The sequence below is a fragment of the Bufo gargarizans genome, chromosome 2 (assembly GCF_014858855.1).
Source record: "Bufo gargarizans isolate SCDJY-AF-19 chromosome 2, ASM1485885v1, whole genome shotgun sequence".
Classification (NCBI taxonomy): Eukaryota; Metazoa; Chordata; class Amphibia; order Anura; family Bufonidae; genus Bufo; species Bufo gargarizans.
The window spans coordinates 63,040,506-63,059,122 of NC_058081.1; the positions used below are offsets into that span (position 1 = coordinate 63,040,506).

At 43.4% G+C, this 18,617-nt stretch overlaps 1 protein-coding gene across 1 annotated transcript in view; it reads right to left on the minus strand.

Annotated features, from left to right (window-relative positions):
- Positions 1-394: 394 nt before the first annotated feature.
- Positions 395-18,617, minus strand: part of LOC122927323 (G protein-coupled receptor kinase 5-like) — a 78,190-nt gene continuing 59,967 nt past the window's right edge. The window contains exons 8-16 of the mRNA XM_044279052.1: positions 17,995-18,135; positions 15,703-15,893; positions 15,377-15,414; positions 8,783-8,872; positions 8,493-8,701; positions 5,692-5,829; positions 5,288-5,425; positions 2,136-2,267; positions 395-1,562 (exon numbers count right to left, since the gene is read on the minus strand). Of these exons, the coding sequence (XP_044134987.1) occupies positions 1,458-1,562; positions 2,136-2,267; positions 5,288-5,425; positions 5,692-5,829; positions 8,493-8,701; positions 8,783-8,872; positions 15,377-15,414; positions 15,703-15,893; positions 17,995-18,135 (1,182 nt within the window). The 3' untranslated portion in view covers positions 395-1,457. The remainder of the gene's footprint in view (positions 1,563-2,135; positions 2,268-5,287; positions 5,426-5,691; positions 5,830-8,492; positions 8,702-8,782; positions 8,873-15,376; positions 15,415-15,702; positions 15,894-17,994; positions 18,136-18,617) is intronic.

The window sequence follows — 18,617 nt, forward strand, 5'->3', positions numbered from 1 at the left end:
ATGGGTTTAGAATGGGATATCACAAAAGCTCCTGTGGGTGTAATGTACAGGTGTCCCAATACGGTTGTCCATACAGTATGTTTCATACCCAACTGTAGACTTCTCACATGAAACGGGAAGATTCCATGGCGTGCACCCCAACCATTTACCACAGCGAACGTGATAATAAGATTAGACACATAGATAAATTCATTGGGCGCACGGTATCCACAATTGTTTCCCATAAGGTGTCCCTACTGTCCTGTACTAGGACCCATCCTTGGGTTTGGCAGGAAATATACCAACCGCACATGGACTGATGATAGAATCGTGCAATTATTTTCTGCAGACACAACTTTGTAATAAAAAAAAAAAAAAAAAACATTTAAGATAAAAACGAACTGGCAACACGGAGGCAGGTGGATCCTGAAGTTATAGAATAACATTTCTTATTTCCAGTCTGTCAGAATAACAGTAGAATAAAACAAAATGGTTTCCAATATATCCTGTACGTCCAGCTATTGGTCACCTGTCACATGCGCACAGTGGGGGCAGCCGGATGGTTGACGGCGAAACGACCACAAGAAACATCTAAGTGTCTACAATTTAAAAGGGACAGACTATGGCAGATGAGACTGAAGACCAGATTTCCTAACCCCTTTCAGCATTGGCTTGGGGGTAGGTTTTTTCCTTGCCTGGTCTACAGGGCTGTATGTAAGTTCAAGCAGCCTAGGCCCCTTCCCCTTTCTTCCAGTTGTTGCTTCACATGCACAAGCACTGGAGGTGGGGGTGTGGGATAGGAGACCAAATTACACCGTTTTCTCGTCATTTTTTGTCTAAGAAAAAAAGCCACCTCCGCTGTGGGTAGGAGACAGGTTCACAATGTGACCAATATGAAACACTGGCAACTGAAAAGTATACGTGTTACATAAGAATAGGAAAATAGCTCATAGTCTCAGCACACGGTTCCTGTTGGGACGATATATATACAGCAGGATGAAACAAAATGGCTTCCCACTCATCCCGTTTTCCTATACAATGCATTACCAAGTCAATAAAAAATAAAATGATACAGAACATAAAAAATAAAACAAGAACAAAAAAAACAAAAAAATAAAAAAACACAGCTTGTATACCTCCATGAGCTTAGCATAAAACAGTTCATCAGCAGCGATCTGCCGAGAATGGAAAAGAAAACCAGAGTCTGAGATATCGACACTGCCGGGAGCAGTAGTAGACATTTCCCATGAGTCTGTTTGGCCTTAAAGACCTAAAATATATATTTTTATATTTATATATATATTTTTATTTTTTAATTTTTTTATTTTTTCTGTAAAAAGTTTTGCACAGAGTCCAAGGCTAAACCTGAGAAAACGGATTGGACGGAGGAAAGAGGCTTGTTGGATGGCTTCTTGATAAAAAAAACCCCAAAAAAAAACCAAAAAAAAAACCAGCAGGGGCGCTTCAGAGATATTCCGTCAAGAGGACACGTTGGCCATTGCCGTCCTGCTCTGGAAGTGGTGGTTTGTGGTGTTGGCGTTTGAGAGGGAGGAGTCATTCGGAGCGATACCATAGTCAGCCTGCTGCAGGGGAAAAAAATAAAAAAAATAAACAATATATATATTCTCAAATGGATAATAAAACACTAATTCAGATAATTATCTTTAGCCTTAACGGGGTTGGCCCATCTTTTACATTGGTGGCATATTGCTAGTATACGCCACCAAATGTCTGACAGAGGTGGGACCCCCCACCTTTCTTTAGAACGGAGCCCGCAAAGTGAAGGAGAGCGGACCGCACACGTGCGGCCACCCTCCATTCATTTCTATGGGAGCGCCGAGAATAGCTGAGCTATTTTCTTAGGTCCCATAGAAATGAAAGGGGACCGCACTGCGCAAGCGTGGCCACGGCTCCACTCACTTCTATCGAGCTGACGGAAATAGCCGAGCCAGCGTATGCCCATTTTCCGCGCTCCCACAGAGATGCATGGAGGGTGGTCCTCTCTCCTTCACTTTGCCAGCTTCGTTCTAGAGAGGGGAGTGGGTCTGTTTTAGAGGTGGGACCCGCAACTACCCTAGTGATATGCAGTCCCAGATGGGCCCACCCCTTTAAGCCTTACTTTAACTGCATAGGACAAACTATTAAGTTATACTTACGTTTCTTCGGAAGATCCGTTGGAGCAGGCTACGTTTTGGCGGTTCGGGAAGCAGCCTCCAGTCAAGATCTGGGGAGCGCGTCCCATTTGGTCCAAAGAGGTTGAGGTCCTTAAAGCATTCCGTCTCAATCATCTAAAAAGACAAAAACAAAGATCAGCCCGCTTGTAATAAGTAATAAATGTGAAAGTGATCAGCGGTAACTGGTGCGTGAAGTGATAAAGTTGTCTGCAGCGCCACCTCAGGGGAAATTAAAAAATTACACAGTTCTCTCAGAAATCAACTGGCGGTCCATCTCTGCTCTGGGTTAGAATATAGGATCCTGAAGGGGGATCCCATTTATTAACTTTTTTTTTACATTATCGCTGAGTGCAACAGATGCAAATCTTTATTTTCCATCAAATGATATTACTGGAATTAAGCTACATGATCTTTTTCTTCTCTATTCACATCTAAAGGTAAAGCTATCATTTCATTGGTTTCCTATTACCAGACAGCAGTGCATTTTGGGAGCACAGATGACAAGTTACACAGTTCGAGCCAAGCCTGGGGAGTTTAAATAAATAACCAGCATGCTCTAAGGGGGTGGGGCTACAGAGAGGGGTGGTCACATGACTGGCAGAGAAGACCTCTTGCCGAAGCAGTGAAAGCTGGAATGCTCATGTCATGTGACCACCACTCAAAAAGGGGAGTCGAAAGGGACACTATTTAGCAAGTCACTTATGAGGTCAGTTTTAAAGCTCCCTTTAAGCTCCCCCTAGTGGTGGCTGCAGGTAACCAGATTTACTGGTATATCACTTAACTCAAATCGATTCTACGGTTTTGGAACTCATCCCGAATTTCCCAAAAAGTTTGGATTCTAACAAACCCACATTTTTTGTGCGATTTGTTAAACCGAAACATAGGTATAAATATTCATACATATTTTTTCAAATTCAAATATTCTTCAATTCTGCTTTCTTACCAAAAAGGATTAACAAAACCTGTGTGTTTCACAACTACAGCATAGCCTTCCAGGCATTGCTCAGCCTTTTAAAACAGACTTACATAGCATAACTAGAAAGATAGCTAAGCCAGTCTCACTTCTGCAACCCTTTATCAGAGCAAAGCAGATCGAATCAGCTTTTCTAGTTGAGAGGCCTTGGCTAGTTACAATTTCTATTATGGATAGGGATGAGCGAATCGACTTCGGATGAAACATCCGAAGTCGATTCGCATAAAACTTTGTTCTAATACTGTACGGAGCAGGAGCTCTGTACAGTATTAGAATGTATTGGCTCCGATGAGCCAAAGCAATAACTTCATATATTAATTTGTACTGTAAAAAAAAACATTTCCCAAACTTGGGTTCGGCTCCAAGGTACCACTTCAGCAATAACTTCAGCTCATCAGAGCCAATACATTCTGAGGACTCATGCACACGACCATGCGATTTGTTTGCGGTCCGCAAAAAACAGAAGCCGCCCGTGTGCCTTCCGCAATTTGCGGAACGGAAGAGGCGGCCCATTGTAGACATGCCTATTCTTGTCCGCAAAACGGACAAGAATAGGACATGCTATATTTTTTGGGTGGGGCCTCGGAACGGAGCAACGGATGGGGACAACACATGGAGTGCTGTCCGCATCTTTTGCAGCCCCATTGAAATGAATGGGTCCGCATCCGAGCGGCAAAAACTGCGGCTCGGATGTGGACCATAACTACGGTCGTGTGCATGAGGCCTAATACTGTATGGCACTCCTGCTCCGTACAGTGTTAGAACAAAGTTTTATGTGAATCGACTTCGGATGGTTCATCCAAAGTCGATTTGCTCATCCCCAATTATGGAGACCAGTTGATAAAATAGGTTGAGTACTGTAGGCTAGGCAAGGTGCCTCTTGGTTTCTGGGAAAATCTATGCAAATTAGTATGTCCAACAGCTGGTATCAGAAAGAATTACTTTATCTTTATTGTCAGGAAAGCTCATTTGCCTAGCTTTGGGAAAAACATTCAAATTAGCTTTTCAGACAAAGATGATGAATAGTCGGAGACTTAAATGGGTATTCCCATCTGTGACATTTACGGCACATCAACAGGACTACCTTAACCCCATCCTGACATGTGACCACGGCATCCGAGTGCACTGAAAACCAGAAGAGTGTTCTTCCGGTTATGCTCCAGCTCCCCGTGCGGCGATGGGTGGATCCGAAGCTTGTGTACAGCAGCCCCTGTCATAGTGTATGACAGGAGGCTGCTGCACTGTCTTTCCTATGGAGCCCTTACCTGTAATAGGGCTCCATAGGAAAGTAGTAAAATCAAAGACTCCAATGCAAGTGCATTGGAGTCTACAATAATAGCAATCAAATAATTGATTGTTATAGTCCCCTATGGAAACTATAAAAAAGTGTAAAAAAATTAAAATTATAAAATATCTCTATATATCTATCTATCCCATACAGAAAAAGCCCAAAAAAGAATATAAAAAAAGAAAGGGTCAAAATGGCCAATTTTTTATTTTTTGGTCGCTTCTCCTCCCACAATTTTTTTTATAAACAGTGATCAAAAAGTTGTACATGCTCCAGACTGGTATCAATGAAAATCACACATCGCCCTACAAAAAAATGAGTTTTATATATATTTTTCTTTTTCATGCACTGACCTGGAGAATGAAGATCACAAGTCAGTTTTACCGCATAAGGAAACGCCATAAAAAATATAAAATGTAAAACAAACAAAAAAGAAAATTCCTACTTCCCACTAAATTTTATGCAATATTAAATGGTGGCGTTGGAAAGTACAACTTGTCCCGCCCTCATACGACTAGGTGAACGGAAAAAAAAAAAAAAAAGGCTCTGGGAAGGCGGGGAGCGAAAAACGAAAACGCCAATTCAAAAAGAACCTCCGGGGTAGAAAGGGTTAAGAGCGGCATCCTGCCATGAATGGAGAACATGCCGCGCATGAGCAGCATCCACTCCTTTCACTCCTATGAAACATTCAAAAATGTTCTCAAGTCCCATAGCGGGGAATGGAGGATGGCTGCACACGTGTGGCTTGTTCTTCATTCCCTTTGGGGCCCTATTCTTTGAGATGGGAAGGAATCCCAGAGGTGGGACCCCAGAAGGGAATACCCCATTTAGTGCAGCTCTCATTTCAAAAATGGGATGTGAAAAAACACTCACCTCATTCTGCCAGGGGATTGGCACACATCCATTGGCAAACTTGGCATAGAAATCATTGTCCGTTTTATCCAAGTTGACCCCTTTAACCGTTGAAAACTGCTCAATGTCCAGCACATCCTTACAATACACTGCCCGCGGCTAAGGAGGGGAAAATATGCACAATTTGTTAATTTTACATTCAACTCTTGCGATACAATAACATATATAGTAAAAAATTCCAATAATCTGGCATGTGACCCAACGTAGGTAGCACACTGGACCCACAGGACAGGACCATAGACTACAGGGTGACTACTTGACTGCCATCAGAATGTGTTTTGTGGGATGTCCTATAGTTTTGGAAAATCTAGAGACTATTCAACTGGATATAATAAGGATTGACATATTTCACACAAGCGACATACATCTGGCACAAAGGACGGCTTCATCACTCCAGCTTCCAGCCTCTTGAAGTTGATGTTCCTGAGAAACGGATGCTGCTTTACTTGGCTGGCACCCTGCTCATTGCCCCCTAGCCGCTGTTTTGGGTCTTTGGCTAACAGCTGTGAAGAACAGAACAGAAAAGAAAATGGTGACTTCTCCGTGCTTGCTCCCAGAGAACATTCCAAAGTTACACAAAATAGAACTCAAGTGTAAAAAGCAGCTTGTTTTCTGATACAGAGCTCCAAATCCCATGCATAGATAACATTCTGGTTCCTGCAGCGGCCACCAGGTGGAGCTTCGGAGCTTTCTGCTTCCATTTATACACTGAATTTAATACACTCCCTCTAGTGGTGGCTGCAGGTAAAATGTCTTTCAAGAGATGTAGGCCTCTATCAGAAAAATAGGAGCTACGACTACTAGAAAGAAATATCAAGAAATTAAACCACACAGAATTTTGGATAATCAGATCAGAACACACAAAGTTCAAGCAGCTATTTTAATCAAGTACGTGTCTCCTTAACAAGTAGCTTCTGATAATACTTAACTCCTTCGCTACCAGTGCCGTACATGTACGGCGCTGGAGCGAAGTGCAAACATGACGCCCACTCGCACGTACAGCTGGCTTCATGGCCGGTGGGTATCAGCTGTTTCAAACAGCAGAGACCCGCGGCTAATTACATGACAGCAACCGGCAATAATGCTCTTACCGGCATCCTCTGCGACCAATGGGGATGCCGGTAATGGATTTCAATGCGCTGGGTCACTCTGAAGAGACCCAGGGCATTGAAGCTTAAATTTTTATTTTTGGCCAGCAGATGGCAGGCGAACATAAGAAATGAGCAATTCTGATTCATGGATTTAAAAAATGTAAAAAAATAAATAAAAATATATAAAAATAAATAATATATATATATATATATATATATATATATATATATATATATATATATATATATATATATATATATATATATATATATATAAAGTTTCAAATCACCCCTTTCCGTAGAATAAATACATAAATAAAAAAACTTATAAACATCATGGGTATCACCGGAACCAAAAACGCCTGTACTATTAAAATATAAAAATATTTTTCCAATACGGCGAAAGGCATAGCGAAAAAAAAAGGTAAAGATGGTAAATTTGCAATTTTTTCATAGCTTCTCTTACCCATATTTTTTTTATAAAATGTGATCAAAAAGTTACACACACTCCAAAATTGTATCAATAAAAACTAAAGATTGTCCCGCAAAAAATGAGCCCCCACACAGCTTAGTAGATATGACTATAAACAGAAAATGAAGGGCACAGGTCAGTTTTGATGCAAACGGAACCCGTGGGAACAAAACCCGTAAAACGGTGGAGGAATTGCATTTGTTTTCCAATTCCACCCCATTTGGAATCTTTTTTCCCCCGCTTCCCACTACATTGTATGCCATATTAAATGGTGGCATTAGAAAGTACAACTTGTCCTGCAAAAAAAAAAAAAAAGCCCTCATACAGCTATGTGAATGGAAATATAAAAAAAAGTTAGGGCTCAAGAAAGATGGGGAAGAAAAATGAAAACGAAAAAACCTCCGGTATCCTAAGGATTAAAGTGGACCCCTATCTCTCTCATTGCTAACTATTGCACTAGTTAGACTTTAGTTACAACTCTTGTCTTGTGCTGTTCCTCTGTTGCTACTCCTGGAAAAGTATAGGGATAGGGATAAGAGTCTGACTGTCACGGGTTTGACCGTAGGGGCCCTCACTGATCATGAGAAAGGGAGCCTATGAGATGAACCCGATATCTCATGCCGTTCTCTTTTGCTTTAGGCGCCTGCGCAGTGTGCCCAGCTATAGTGCACTGCGCTCCTGAGGCTCATTGGGCAGGTGCAGACTGCTGGGAGAGCACGCCTGTGAGTCTACACCTATGCAGCTTGGATGTTGGGAGTCTGAGGTCAGCTAAAATCCACCTCTTGTAATGTTAAGACTAAAGCTCGGATTATTGAGATTGGCTGCTTTGTACAAGCACAAGCCCAGCGCATTCTCACCAGGACGATTTCTATTACACTGTCACACTCAGGCTCCATTCCTGTCCGTGTGTTGTTCAAATCTGCATGGACTAGACTCGGACAGCACACAGACCCCTTTGTAATCAATGGGGTCATTCACACATCAGCTTGGAGCATGGGCCTGTGTTTAAAAAAATAAATAATAATCCAAGGCACATCTTATTCTGATCACAGTAGCCTTTGTTACAGTGCAATCAGATTTCCTCGGATTACACCCTTCGCTCTGAAGCTGCCAGTGTGTAATTTAATCGGCCATGGTCCAAGATCAAACCTCAGTCGATAAAACATAGGGCTGTCTGCACTGATGGAAGACAGTCCCTGTAAGTACAGTAACACCACATACCCTATAGGGCAGTGATGGCAAACCTTTTACAGACCGAGTGCCCAAACTGCAACAAAAACCCACTTATTTATCGCAAAGTGCCAACACAGCAATTTACCTTTAAAACTACAGTCCAATATAGTATATCTTCCATGTACTTTATCATTTATCTACAATAGCCTGCCTACATTCAGTGCGCTGCCTGTGCTGTTCATAGTGCGCCCTGCGCTGATGAATGGCAGGAAAAGTCTAAGGCATATTGGTACACCATAGACTTTTTCCAGGGTGTGGGTGCTTAGAGAGGGCTGCGAGTGCCGCCTCTGGCACCCGTGCCATAGGTTCGCCATCACTGCTATAGGGGCAGTATAGCGATCTGCAGCTGCTGCACGCATGAACCACTTACCATCCTACATATAGACTTTGCGTCTTCTGTGAACTTCTCAGAATACGACTCTTGTTCTTCTTGAACGCGTTTTTCCACCTCCTCCCTTTTGACCCGTTCCTTCCGGGCACGGAACGGAGACTGTCCCTCGATCATCTCGTATATGATGCAGCCCAGCCCCCACCAATCGGGACTAAATGTATATCTCTCATTCTTAATGACTTCCGGAGCTGCAACACATGGAGGACAGAGGGTAAGCCCATCGGTCACAGTCTGCCGTAGGTAATGCCAGTGTTGGTGAAGACACTTACCCATGTAACCCACAGTTCCTACTCTTCCTCGGATGCTTTCACCATCTGGAATTTTGATAGCCAACCCCAAATCGGAAATTCGGATGTGACCTGTGCAGGGGAAGAGAAGAACCGGTGAGTGTATCTGCTAATGTTACCCATTACGTCACTCTAGGTGCACTTTCTGATCAGGTTAAATACGATACAGGCGTGTTTTTATCTTACTGTGAACAGGACTGCACATGGACCCATTAAAGTCAATGGTTCAGTTCACAAAATGTTTTACCACACGGACTGTTGGACAAGAATAGGGCAAGTTTCTCTTAATTAAAAAAAAAAACAAAAAAAACACACAGATACATAAATGCCACACAGATTTTCCTGGATATAAATTGGAAAAGGCCAACTCTCTGGGGGAAATACTCCTGCTTTCTACTAGAAACAGCGCCCCACCTGTCCATGGTGAAGTGAATTGGACTCCACTGCAATACCACACACAATCTGGGAAAATGTGGAGGCGCTGTTTCGGGAAGAAGGCAGGCAGGCATGTTTTTCTTATCCTGGACAGTCCCTTTAAAAAATTCTCTATATATAACGGATCAGAGCTATTGTGTAGACAATGGTTTATAGGTGACCGCCATGTTGTGATGACGTTATCTATCCTCTCTTGTCGAGAAGTCACGGGCGTGATTACTATGGTGGATACCAGTAGTTTCACAGAGGATGCATCTTGTTTCCTATCAAGCCATAATAACATAGATTGATCTGCGTTTCCGGAACACGCCGGCCCTCTTACTTACGGAGACTCGACGCCTTATAGTAACTGATGTCCCAGAACACAAGGATGAATGACATTACTGTCCGCACCGCTGAGCTGATGATGGCCTTCATTATAAAATTACAGAGCCATGGGCCGACTGTAAGAAGATCAGCGTAAGCAGCGTCCACCAATTAAAAATTGGCAGCATTTACAGAGGATGACTACTCTCATATTACCCTTACGGGAATCACTGGGATGTACACAAATAGCGACTGTCTATAAAACGTCCATCTATTTTCCCTACTTTGGCTTTAACCCTTAGAAGTCATCACTTTAAAGGCTATGAACACTTTTATTTATTAATTTGTTTTCCATTGGTCTTTATTAAAAAAATTTGGAGACCTTTTCTCTGTACAGGGCCGAGTTTCTCTAGTAGCAGGATCTGAATTTTCTCTCTGTTCCGTCCGGCAGATAAACTGACTGCTCCTTACCTCCGACCTTGCAAACACATAATTTTTATCTTACTGATAAGAATGTGGCTTAAAGTGGATTTCTAAAGGATGCAATAATTGCACAGATTAACGCGCGAATGCAGAAAACGAACCCTCATACAGCTCTGTAGAACCAACTATAAAAACGTTATAAGGGGCATAACATGGTGATGAAAATAATATTTTTTTCAAAGTTTTGTTAATTTTTTTATTTTAAAGTATTAAAACAGAAGAAAAACTACATAAATGTGGTATCCTTGTAATCGTACTGACCAAGAGAATGAAGGGAATAGGTCAGTAACTAAACCCATAAAACTGTAGCGGAATTGTGTTTTTTCCCGGCTCCCCACTGAATATTAAATGGCGCCATTACAAACTACAACTTGTCCCGCCAAAAACAAGCCCTCAAACAGCTATGTGAATGGAAAAATAAAAACATAATAGCTCTGAAAAGGCAGGGAGTAAAAAATTCAAATGGAAAAAACTAAGAAAATATCCTAATGTTTCACAAACTGGCAACAGCCTGCCCACTAAGCGAAGGATTGATGCTCACCTGCTCCGGTCCTCCATGCTGCCTCTGGTGTCTGTATCTGCCAGTCCTCGCACTGTTTACATCCGATGCAGCATGGGCATGGTCACGTGTTCTGCTGCAGCCGATGACTGGCTTCAGTGGTGATGTGGCCACAAGCAGTACGTCACAGCTGAGGCCAGTTAAAGGCTGCAGCAGAATATGTGACCATGCCCGCGCACCGTAGGATGTAAACAGTGGGAGGACTGGAAGGTGGGAGCACTTTAGGCAGGGTGGAGGACTGCAACAGCAGGGAGGGGGGGGGGGGCAGGTGAGCATGAATGCTTAGCTTAGTGGGCAGGCTGCTGGTACTTTGTAAAACGGCATTATTACCGGAGAATCCCTTTAACTTGCCTTTCAATGTAACTGTAGTCACTCAGGGTCCAGGAAACGGAGCTATGGGATGATGTCTGGCTGGACGCTCACAATGTATAGAAAATGTAGCTGTCCCTATGACATGGTGGGAGCAAGGTGACACCCCCAATAGACACCCTATGCCAAACTATGGCCGCTGAGGCGGGAGCCACTTGCACGTCGGACCACCTCCATATGTACTAATAGGACATATAAAACAGGGGGTGACCAATCTACCCCCTCCAAGTCACAGGCAGCTCTATAGTGGGGGTCCCCTGCAGACCACTCTTCATATCCACCACCTTTTTGCTGGCCAAGATAGATCATTTTTAGCTTGGACTTTGCCGTGGCCAAAGTGAAATCTTATTTTACACAGTCCTGCTCACCCACAGACAATATCTGAAAACGTATGCTATGCCTAGTGCAGGGCCTGAGGGGGCGGTGCATGACACAGGGATTCAAGATACACCAGGATAAATGCCATGCCCCGCCCCCCCGGGCCCTGCAGTGGGCATAACACAGCGGGGCAGTTATGAAACTAAAAGAAGATCTGTGTGGCCTATAACAACCAATCACAGCACAGCTTTCATTCTTCAATAGCACTAGAAGAAATGAAATCTCTGCTGTGATTGGTTGCTATGGGCAACACAGACAGATGTTCTTTCAGACAGGATTTGTGTCGTTATTTTTTCACATTTTTTTTTTTTATCCCAGAACATCAAATTGTGGTGTCCAATGCAGCATGTTTCTAAATAGTCTACGGGTGGCTCCTGTTTACACAGCCTTCTGAACGGCCATTGTGAACAGCGTCATAGTGACCGGGGCCTGAATAAATGGACTCTGCTGAGCATTAACCCCATCCTGGCTATCCCAGGGGAACCAGGCAGAGTGGTGCTTAAATCATAGAAAATCTTTGGCCTGTACACAACTAAGGCTAGTTTATATTTTTTTTTTTTGCGACATTTTATCTGACATTTATGCTTTTGGTGCATTTTTTTTTTTTGTGGGAAAAGAGTCAGCTCCACGTTACGCAGGACCCATATTCACTTTTCTAGTGACATTTTTTGCTGAATTTGGGTGCACTTTTTGTTTCTTTGGGATTGTTGAAGCGATGGTGTTTTTTGGCAGTAGTTTTTCCCATCCCTCTCTGTATAAGGAAAGTTTAAAAAAAAACGCAATTCAAACGTGTCTGAAGAGTGGCACTCGCACCCACCAAATGCATTGGGGGGAAAAAACAAAACAAAACAAAAAAAAAAACACACCTTTCCAAGTGCTTTGTAAAATGAAAAAATTAAATGTGCGTTGCGTGAAAATCGCAGCATACTCTATTTTGTGCGTTTAAAAGTGAATGGGGCTGCGTGAAAATCGCAAGCATCTGCAAGCAAGTGCGTATGCGGTGAGATTTTCACGCACAGTTGCTAGGCAACGATCGGGATAGGGACCCGATCATTATTATTTTCCCTTATTACATGGTTATAAGGGAAAATAATAGCATTCTTAATACAGAATGCATAGTAAAATAGTAATGGAGGGGTTAAAAATAAATAATAATTTAACTTACCTCATCCACTTGTTCGCGCAGCCCGGCTTCTCTTTTGTCTTCTTCTTTGATGACCTGGAGGAAAAAGGACCTTTGGTGAAGTCACTGCGCTCATCACATGGTCAATCACATGACGCATCACCATGGTGTTGGACCAGGTGATGCGCGCAGTGACGTCACCACAGGTTTTTTCCTCAAGGTCATCAAAGAAGAAAACAGAAGAGAAGCTGGGGTGCACGATCAAGTGGATGAGGAGAGTTAAATCATTTATATTTTTTTTAACCCCTCCATCCCTGTTTTACTAAGCATTCTGTATTAAGAATGCTATTATTTTCCCTTATAACCATGTTATAAGGGAAAATAATAAAATCTACACAACACCTAACCCAAACTTCTGTGAAGAAGTCCGGGTTCAGGTCTGGGTACCAAACATGCAGATTTTTCTCCCGTGCGTGCAAAACTCATTAAAAATGCTTTGCACTCGCGTGGAAAAATCGCGCATCCTATCCGGACCTCACACGCGACGCCCATGTAAAAGGGGCCTTTTTCGGCTGTTAGACTCTTCCAGTCACAGCCATGGGCCTCTAATGTGCATGAGGCTTTATACAAAGCTCTCAGTTAACAATGAGAGGGTGAAATCAGAGCTCGCCGGTTATTTCACCTCATCGCCTATGTCATATCTCCTGTGGGTGCGGCTCAGGACAGAAGATGTATTCACCCCGGACTCAGTAAGGACCCTTGTCTGATGAGGAGTGATTAGTAACAGCCTCAGAGACTGATAAACCTGAACACATGACGCCTTATATAAAAGAGCAGAACAGAAAGGCAAAAAATAAAATTTGAAGTTTCATGATTATTTATCTGGAATTCAGTCCAGGAAAGTGGACAGAGAGCAAAACAACAGAAAACCATTCCAATTTCATTGTGGTTACCATGTGTCCTGCAAGATCCTGTACTTCAAAATAATAAAAAAAAAAATTACAGGGAGGTATGTCAACCTGATAATCCCAAAGCAGGACACATTCGGGGCAGTTTTTTAAAATTATTATTGCATTTTATTCATTTTGGGCTAAATATATTTTTTTTTACCTGGTCTTTATTAAAAATTCCCAGCAGTTTTCATGATACATGTGGTTAGAAATCAGTCTATTTGCAGGCTTTCCCACCTGAGTTCAGTCAGCTGACGGCTCATGTACAGCTCTTCTCTAATGTCCTGACCTCAAACACTCATTATAGCTTAACTTTTATCAAACTGATAATATGTCTTAAATGAGTGTTTAGGAGGTCAGGAGATCAGAGATAAGGCTTCACATGAGCCATCAGCTGAACGGCCAGACTGATTTTTAACCCCATGCATCACAAAAACTGTGGAATTTTTTTAATAAATAGCCATCGGAAAAATAATTTTTAGCCCAAAATGAACAAAATGCAATCATTAAATAACTGCCCTGATGGTATTCATAGCCTTTAAAGGGAACCTGGCATGTGGATATTTGATTATAATCTAATTATATACAATCATTAACTACAAAAAAGTACCTTAGATGTATTCACTTACTGGTGTGACAGATGGTTACCTCATAATATACACACAAAGATGCCACATGCCGCATGCTAATGAGCTGATTTGAGTCCAGCGTGATGTCAGTGAGTCCAGCGTATATTTAATTCAGAGCTATAGCCACTCCCCTGCCCACCTGCTGCTGATTCATATGGAAAAAAAAATGTCATTCAGCAGCAGGTGGGCGGGGAGAGTCAGGAGCTCATAAATATTCATGACTCATCATTATGAGCTGGAGCTTTTCAATACAAGATGTTGGCATATTGACTGGGTCAATTAAAGAAAGTGACCCAGCATTTTGCTAAGAGAACCAGTCACTTATTTATGTTGCCCTTAGTTAGGACACCATAAAACTGGTGACAGGTTCCCTTTAAAGGCTATGGACACCAGTCCCTGGGGTGAGCACCAGCTACCCCTGCAGGTAGAATGTAGTATTACATGGTGGCCATTGGACACCCTAGAAATAGCATGCCAGAGCAAGAGCCACTGAAGCAGAGAGAGAAGCATTCCAATGGGAAAGCGTCTTGAGTCCGGGACCCCCACTCTATGACATCCATATGCTGTAACAGACAATATGGACAGGTGTTATCTTATATTGCGAGGAACAATATGTGCTAAAATATACAGCCATGAACCCGCCGCCATACGCTGCAGTAGGGTACATCGCAGGTGGGAAGCCTTGCTGAATGCAGGGTCCTTATCCCTGGCAAACTATAATACGAGGCAATAAGTGCCATCATTAAAAAAACATCCAACACAAACTATGGGAAGACTGCTGCCATAAAGCTAGAGGATCTGCCAGCTGCATACATTCTGGGGCGCAGAGGGTTGAAGGTGATGTCCATGGAAATTAATGCCACGTTTTTCAAACCAGCACCTCAATACTTATGTAACTAGAAATTTAGTATAGCCACTAAAATATAATCACTGGAAGCCATCTGTATAGCGCCACCTGCTGTTTGCCCTATTCTACATTCTCTATCCAGCTCACTGAGGTGGACAGACCTGCTTAGTTCCATCCTTCCACTGCCACCAGCTGCAGCAGAAAGGACACCCTCCCCTGAGGGTGCATGTCCCCTGAGCTACCAGCTTGAAATAAATCTAGCAGAGCAATTTGAGCAATGAATGAGGAGATCTCTGGATCCATGTGAGGTACACGGCTGGTTCCAAGTGTGTTAGAAAGAGGTTGTCGTGTACTGTGTGATGTCCGATTTTCATTTTTTTACATTATTCACAGGATATCCCCTTTAATAAAGCATGCAGACGATCTGCCACAACTGTATCTGAAAACGGAGACGCAATCAAATTGGTGGATTTGTATCTATGGTGTGCGTTACTTACCATCGTCATCTAAGAGAATGTTTTCTGGTTTCAAATCCCTAGAAAGCAAAGGGAAACTATCAGAAGATAGACAGAAAACAGGCGTCTACAAGATTTCTGCGGTCAGTAGGGAGAGTTACAAAAACAGACAAGTGGATGTGCCTGCTAGGAGTTGTAGTTTCACAGCATATTGAGTGCTACCAAGGTTGCTGATCCCTGCTGTAGACATTAGTGAGGGCTCCCAGTAGTCAGATCTGCACAAGTCACCATTCTTCTTGAGAGGTGGGACGTTTAAAGGCATAGCACACCAGGTAGTAGCAGTCATTCTTGTGGACTCCAGCTCTTACCTGTACACTATGCCCTCCTGGTGCAGGTGTTCTAGTCCACAACAGATCTCAGCAGCATATAAGACCACGCGTTCTTCCTCAAAGCCGGGGTTGCCCATGTTGTAGATGTGGAATTTGAGGTCGCCGCCATTCATGATGGTGAGCACCAGACATAAAGCGTCTTTAGTTTCATATGCATACGCCAGGTTTACCTGCCCAAAGACAACAACCACAGAGGCAGCCCGTCAGGTCCTGAGAACTACTTTCAAATGATACTACAAGGGGGCAGTGGACCTTAAGAAGCTGAATCCCGATATTTCTCTGTGCCCTCTGAGGACATACTCGAGAGAACCCAGGTAGAAAGGATGTGGGCTAGTTTGCTACTACATTGGTGGCATATCACTAGGATATGCCATCAATGTCCAATAGGTGTGGGTCCCAACTCTGGGAACAGGACACCCGAGGTCAAGGAAAGCGTACCGTGCATGCGCGGCGTGCTCTCTATTCACTTCTATGGGAGTTCTGAAAATAGCTGAGCAAGGCTTTGGGTCATTTTTGGAAGTATCATAGAAGATCTCTCCATTCTCCTCTATGGGACTGCCGGAATTAGCACAGCCAGCGCTCAGCTATTTTCAAATATCCCATAGAAGTGAGTGGAAGGTGGACACACTTCTTTGCTTCAGGGGTCCCGCTCTGGACATAAGAGCGGATCCCAGAGGTGGGACCTGCACCTATCTGACATTGATGGCATATCCTAGAGATAGGCCACCAATGTCTGAGATGAAGGAACCCCTTTAAAGGGTTATTCCCATTAGGACACTTACAGCAGATACCTATGATACACCGTAAATGTAAGATCGGACCTGGTCCCGGAGGAGGGACCCACACCTATCTGTCTTATCGCTGGAAATGGAGAGGTGACATGCACAGCTCTCTCCACTCACTTCTATAGGAGTTACAAAAATAGCTGAGTGGTACGAGACGGCCCCCCATTTTTGAGATGGGAGCAGATACTAGAGCTGGGACATCACAACTATGGGACATTTATGGGATAACCTGTGCATATGCCATAAATGCCCCCTTTAAGAGTGCAGCAATTGTATACTCATAACTCTTTATTCTTAAAGGGGTTCTGCACTTTGTTTAAACTGATGATCTATCCTCTGGATAGATCATCAGCATCTGACCGGCGGGGGTCCGACACCCGGGACCCCAGCCGATCAGCTGTTTGAAAAGGCAGCGGCGCTCCAGCAGCACCGCGGCCTTCTCACTGTTTACCGCCGGCCCAGTGACGTCACAACTAGTATCACTGGCCTGGGCGGGGCCAAGCTCCATTCAAGTGAACAGAGCTTAGCCCCACCCAGGCTATTGATACTAGTCGTGACGTCAGTGGGCCTGCAGTAAACAGCGAGAAGGCCGCGCCGCTGCCTTCTCAAATGGCTGATCGGCGGGGGTCCCAGGTGTCGGACCCCCGCCGATCAGTTTAAACAAAGTGCAGAACCCCTTTAATGGCACCAGCTTGGGGTACATATTATGTATTGTATAATTATTACATTGTGCAAAGAAAACAATTCTCGCATTGGTTTTTTTCGGGTTTTGTTTTGATGGCGTTCACCCTGCGCTGTAAGTGACATGATAAATTCATTCTGCAGGCCGACTGCCCCAATACCATACTATTTTTCTTTATTTTTTTCTACTTTTGCACAATAAATACTTTTTTTTTCACGTAATCCTACGATTTTGTGTTGCTGCATTGAAACACCCAAGACATATTTGTGCCTATAGTGAAAAGGCTCCAGAATTATTATAACATGGGGAATGCAAGTAATTATTATAACAGACATGTCAGGGGAGGAGACCGGCACCTTGCCATTTTTTTCGCCCCACTGGGGGACTTGAAAATGGGATCTTTGATCACTTCTATAATAAACGACAATACTTCTGCATCGCAATGTAATAAGCCAAGCAGCGCTACATCAGGTTTATGCCCAGGACAAGCCTACTGGCCACTGTCAAGCCGCAGTCTGACACAGCGACCCACCAACTGTGCCTGAAGATACAATATCGTGAACACCCGAATGTACAGTAGGCCGGTCATAACAACACTGGAGGAAATTTATCAAAACTGATGTAAAGGAAAACTGGCTTAGTTGCCCATAGCAACCAATCAGATCCCATCTTTCATCTTCCAAAGGAGCTGTGAAAAATGAAAGGTGTAATCTGATTGGTTGCTATGGGCAGTTTGATAAATCTCCACCAGTGTCTCTGGCAATCACATTCATAGACCCGGTAAGTATTTAATCTGGTCAGTACCACAAAGCGGCTGTTCACTTTTTCCAGGATTTGCTTCTCATTCAAAGCCATGGACTCCCCTTTCCTCTTCTTGATCCTCTTCTTCTCCAGCTTTTTACAGGCGTACATCTTCCCGGTGGCACGGACCTGGCAGGCGCACACCTGGGAGCAGAAGGGATAACTCTGGTGATCTGGGATATATAAAGTAGTATGTGGAGGGACACAGTACAAAGTAACCGAAAAATAACACGGGAGTCAGAGGAGAAAAAGGCACATCAGCTATAGGCACTATTACACAGAGCGAGGGGGTACGGGGACAATACAGAGAGTCCTAGATGGAGCAGAAACAGAGAAAGTGCCATACAGAGAAGAGACAGTATAGAAAGAGACCATATACAGACCATACACAAAGTGCTATATGGTGTGCAATGACATACAGACGAAGCCTTTCTCGGTGAAACGAGCGTCGAGGTGCAGCCCCGGTCATACACCCTGTGTTCCCGCATATCATGGGTAATTTATGTTTTGCTTCATACATGTCCAGTATGTTATTTTAGTGTCATTACACATACCACTCTTGTTTCACCCGTATTTAGTGATGTGATTTGGCTGTCTGTATTTACGTGATGGCCACTAATGTTACT